The sequence below is a fragment of the Solanum verrucosum genome, unplaced genomic scaffold (genome assembly GCF_900185275.1).
Source record: "Solanum verrucosum unplaced genomic scaffold, falcon-dt-bn FXZP01000060.1, whole genome shotgun sequence".
Classification (NCBI taxonomy): domain Eukaryota; kingdom Viridiplantae; phylum Streptophyta; class Magnoliopsida; order Solanales; family Solanaceae; genus Solanum; species Solanum verrucosum.
In genome coordinates this window covers 8,588,439-8,594,090 of record NW_026020129.1, presented here as the reverse complement: position 1 = coordinate 8,594,090, position 5,652 = coordinate 8,588,439, and the positions used below count along the sequence as shown (strand labels likewise).

Here is a 5,652-nt window from a genome sequence, read left to right as displayed (position 1 = left end):
CCACTTAGGCTTATAGTGGTGGCTGTCGGTTAGAGAAACTCCTACAGTAGATATTGCATGGTTCCTCGAGGGGTTCTGCTTAGTATGGATGGGGGTATGAGACTTCATTCATGCATTGCACAAGTAGGCTTTGAGAGGAAACATGGTATTTTTTTTATGATATTATAAATATGATTTTGACGTCATGTTTTAAATAGTTTTACAAGCTTTATATATTGCATGTGCCTTATTGCTTTATTTTGAGTTCAGTTATTCATGAGTTGAATAGAGCCAAGGTAAGTTTTCTTTTGTATCCCTTTCAAGCCTAAGTTGTTGTTTAGCTTTCTAGCTCGCATACTCGTACATTCCATGTACTGATGCCAGTTGGCCTGCATCTTATTATGATGCAGACGCAGGTACCCAGGATCATCATCCAGCACGCCGTTGATCCAATTGAGCACTCCAGAGTCAGTGGTGAGACTCCTTGCTTCCGGAGGACTCTGTTATTTTGTGTTCCTAGTTTTGTTTTATTAGGATATTGCGGGGTCTGTCCCAACATCCATCTCAGTATTATAGAGGCTTCATAGACAGTCAGTCAGTTAGTATTGAGTCTCTCATCTATGTATATATATAAACATTCTATTTTGAGACGCGAGTTGCCTTTTTGGCCAGATTTTATCAGTTAGGTTGTTTTATGACCTTTCATTGCATGGAGTTATTCTGTTGAGTTAAGTTTTCCGCTGAGTTAAGTAAGCCAGGCCAAGGGTTCGCTTGGGGACCAGCGATGGTCTTCGAGTGCCGGTCCCGCCCAAGGTGTAGGCTCGGGGCGTGACAAAAACATTTTCGTCCATACCAAACACACCTTAGGACTTTATTTTTGAAGTCACTGTCAAGGTTCTGGATCAAAGGATGCGTTATTATATAGGTGACAACAAATTTCCCAAATTTAAGTATGAACTGAGATTCTTACAGGGTCACTCAACTAATATTTATTATCTCAAGAAGTCACTTTATTTGTTGAAGCGTTATGATGGAAACTGATTTGCTATGTTTAGCAAACATGATTAACAAGATCTGGAAAGTACCATGGCAATACACAGAAAACATAGAGGAGATACTTGAGCTTAAGGAAACAACAAATGCAAAGATTGCACATGGATTCAGAGAAGCAAATCAATTAGCAGATAAAATGGCAAATGAAGCATTCATGTATCAAGACAGAATTCACTGGAATAATTTTAACCAATTTACAGTGGATTGCAAGAAAATTCTGAACATGGATAAAGCAGGCATGCCAACATTAAGAACCAAGACGAGAAATATCAGAGTACAAAAACAAGAAAATGAACAATAATTACAGAGGCAAGACAAGAATGCACGTGCATCGCAGCTATGATGCTTACAGACAAAGATTATGCCGCATCAGGATTCAGGGCGAGCATAACTGCGATCACAAAGTTACCTAGTATTGACTACTCTAGCTTACAAAAAGTGGTCCCAGCAAAGGCAGAGGGCATTCCATAGATGAGGAGGAGATCCACTAGGAAGGACACGAGCATGTTGGTGTCTCCAACGTTTTTTCATCTGAAAGGAAAAAACAGAGAAAAGAAACAAGAAACAAAGGTAGAAGGAGAAAGAAACAAGACTCACAGTGATCTCCAAGCTCAAACACAAGATGAGGCACCATCTTGGTAACCATTTCCACCGGAGTACTTTACAGAAGAATGTGATGTTCGTTATGGCTCCAAACAATTTGATGAGAAAGCCGTGGAGCTCAAATTATGAAACACAAGATATTAGGCCACATTTCAGACACGATGGCCGGTCTATTTTGGAGCAGGGACAGATTTTTTTTGTGCTTTTCTTTTGAGCCAGATTGTACAGTCTTTAATCTGAAATAAAAGAGCTCTAAGCTCAACTAATTAAAAAAAAAAAAAAAAACTTTAGTTTTTGAAAAGAAATGAAATCAAGAAGAAAAGTTGAGCAGGGCATGGTCACTAATATCAAAGAGGATATGCTTTTGCATTCTTCAATCAAATAAAGTTTATTGAAACAGTACATTTAATAATATGAAAAAATAACATAAAGTTTATTGTGTAATCAAATGTCTGAGTACTTTATGCACTTACATAGCCAAATTTTCACTTGTCTAACACAATTGCAATTGGACTTCTCACTGAGTGCCTATTAGAAGTCCACTTCAAGAAACCCCCAACAATCACAAAGTTTGAGTTGTTGGTTGTCTTGGAAAATGTCACTTGGTATGTTAACTTCTGGTTCAACTGGGAGAAATTTAGCTCTGTGGGTTTAACTTCCACGACAACGCCTTTTGGTGAAGCTACCTCCACTTTGTAAGATGATGTTGCATCACCAACGTTGGTCACAGTTCTGGTATATGTTTGAGGAGTTGATCCAAGTCTGAATATGGAAAATGAAGGATAGTTTAATTGTGCTTCAGGGATACTTTTCACCTTCAAACAATTCACCTGACGTTGTAACATTTTACCTACCTCTCGATTGGTATAGTTTAAACCACAAAAATAAGGTACATAGTCCTCAAATGGGGTATCATAAACTAGTCCGGGATCATTTGCCCTCGATGGATTAACATGTCCTGCACCAACTGCAAAGATGTAAGCAGGAATGAGCCTTTCGTCTAGTATTGGACTATTGGCAAGGTTTAACGTGTCAGCGGTTGTCATGATTGCAGACTTAATAACAGCAGGAGACCAATCAGGATGTGAGCTCTTCAGCAGAGCTGCTACGCCACTAAGGTGAGGGCAAGACATCGAGGTGCCTGATATAATATTGAATGTAGATTTGGTATTTTTGTTGTCATCCACGGAGGTAGGCCAAGCAGCAAGAATATTAACACCAGGACCGATTATGTCAGGTTTCAAGATGCCAGGACTAGCTCTACTTGGTCCTCTTGAGGAAAATGCAGCAACCATAGGAGCATTTTTGTCTCCAATTATTGTTCCTTGGAATGTGATTGTAGCAACAGGGTTTGATGTTGAGTTCATATAAGCAAGGATTTTTGTTCCATCTGCATCTGAAACATCCAATGCTGGAAGAACATGAGCATCAGCTGATTTAGTGACACCGTAATATGGCCGGTTGATGATAATCATGCCAACACCTCCAGCATCCTTTACAGCTTGTCCTTTATCAACACTCAGTACGCCACCACCTGCCAAACATATGATCATCTTTCCTCTTATAGCAGGGTCAGTAAGTGACCCTGGTCTGCAATAAGGGGTTTCAAATTCTTCACTTGCATTTTTTGCAGCATCAAATAGAGTGAAGAATGTTGAGTTGGAAATCTGTGGACGATAAGCAGATTCTCCTTCGAATTCCTCTCCATTTCCAAGCTTAACAGTAGCTTTTATCTTTCTATCAAGCGTGCTGGCACCTACAGTAAGAATCCACGGGGCTGCATTTCCAACTGAGGCAAGCAAAGGACCTCTATTACCTGCAGAACAACTTACAAGAATACCTCTTGCCGTTGCACTGTACGCCCCAAAAGCAATAGGGTCATCATAGAAAGAATTGGGAGATCCACCAAGGGAGATTGAAAGAACATCTACCCCATCATCTATGGCTGAATCCATGGCAGCTAAAATATCACTGTCAGAACAACCACCATCAGAACTACATACCTTATATACGGCTATGTGGGCAAGAGGAGCAACACCAACTGCAGTGCCATTAGCATTGCCATATACATTAGCACCTTTCACAAAGGCTCCTGCAGCTGTGCCCGCTGTGTGTGTACCATGTCCATTACCATCTATTGGGGAACCATTGCCAAGTTGGTAGGACCTTGCTCCAATGAGCTTGTTGTTACACTTGTTCATGAAGTTGGACTCACAAACTCCTTTCCACTTAGCAGGCGGAGGAGGCATCCCAACGTCACTAAATGAAGGATGGTCAGGAAGAATTCCAGTGTCTATAACTCCGATGATCACGCCTTTCCCATAGTTGGAATCCTTCCATACACCCAAGTTCTGCTGCAAACCAAGAAAACTTGGAGTATGAGTAGTATCCAAGGACAAAACCCTCTGTTTCTGAGCAGAGACAAAGCCGTGTTTTTTCTCCATTTCCTTCACTTGTTCTGCAGTTAATCTTGCTGCAAAGCCTTTCATCACATTGTGATAGGAATAGATCATGGTAGCAGCCTCTTCATTTCCACTCGAGCTAATTGCGGTAGTAGTTTTAGGCAAAAAAGAAAGGTAATAGCTGTCTAAATCCGTTAACGATGATTGAGTAGAAATCAGGCTTTCAGGAGATTCAACATGGACTATATAAGTCTCGAGACCACTTTGAATAGTCAGCCATGGGAAAGAACAAAAGATGAAAACAAGAAGGATTTTGAAGAATCCCATGGCTGAAACTACAAGAAGTGATAATGTATTTGATGAATTTCTCTGCTTTGAAGCTACTGTCTATTTATAGTTCTTCTTTGTTCATGACTTTATTTTAGCTAAGTGGAAAAAAAGAATAATGTGGACAAGAAAATTAAAAGTAATAAAAGATAAGAAAAGAAAGGCCACTAAGTGTTAAATTGAACTTTATTCTATGAATTTGTAGATTTTCCAAAAGAATTTCCACTGTAAATTTGCTTAATTATATTTGGATACAATGAATATCTTTCTACATACAAATTTTAACTGTTAAATCACTTTGTAATAAAAAGTTGCAAATATTCTGACTAAATGAAGTTGCAATGCATGAACATGCAGCTATTCAAGATCCTTTTCCAAGAATTAATTTAAATAGTCATGAATCGTTTTGAACGAATAATATATCAATAGACTTAAAATATCGAGAGGAGCTCATATTTAGAATTTGAGGTGCTCAAAGGAGATTTGAGTTGGTCGAGATTAAAAAAATTAGTAACAAAACTAAAATTGGTTAATTTAATAACTAAAATAAAAAGCGATTAATTTAATTTATTTGCAAGACGAAACGTGAATCATGGATGATGTACATTGATCTCCTTCAATTGTGGAGATTGGACTTGCGTGGACATTTGACATTTATAATTGGCATGACGTGAAGGGTAGAGCTAGTAACCTGAACACAGGTTCGATCGAATTTAGTAGATTTTGCTTACATACCTTAAAATCTCGCTAAATTAATATATGTGAGACCATAAAATATTATTACTTTATAGAGGTATTATTTAATCGATAAATTAATATTTATTAATTTAAAGAGTGTTTTGAGATTCAATGAAGGTCACTTTTTGATTACATCAAAATCATTATATCTTACTAATTTATGTATCATATTTATTGAATTCACATAAGAAATAAATTTATTATATATAAAGAACAGTGAGTACATCAAAATCATTGTATCTTACTAAATTATACATCATATTTATTGAATTTATATATAAAAAAAATCATTATGCATAAAGTACAATGTATATGTATGAATCACTGTAATATATTTTTTTTGTTAAATGATTCATTGTAAAATTAATAAATTCACTATATATAATGTTTATTGTTTAATAATAACAAAATATTATTTAATGTATCTTTACTAGAAACATTTGATGTGTGATGGTGAGAGAATAAATTATATAAGCAACATAGGAAATTTTTTGTAACCATATGCATAAATGGCTTCTCATTTAAAATGTGTCACAAAATCAATAATGAC

The 5,652-nt window shown here is 36.9% G+C and overlaps 1 protein-coding gene across 1 annotated transcript; it reads right to left on the bottom strand.

Moving 5' to 3' along the window:
• Window positions 1–2,076: 2,076 nt before the first annotated feature.
• LOC125827143 (subtilisin-like protease) lies at window positions 2,077–4,365 on the bottom strand. Its single transcript, XM_049506503.1, has one exon. The coding sequence runs from the start codon at window positions 4,362–4,364 to the stop codon at window positions 2,121–2,123; it is 2,244 nt and encodes a 747-aa protein (XP_049362460.1). The 5' UTR covers window position 4,365; the 3' UTR covers window positions 2,077–2,120.
• Between the last annotated feature and the right edge of the window lie 1,287 nt (window positions 4,366–5,652).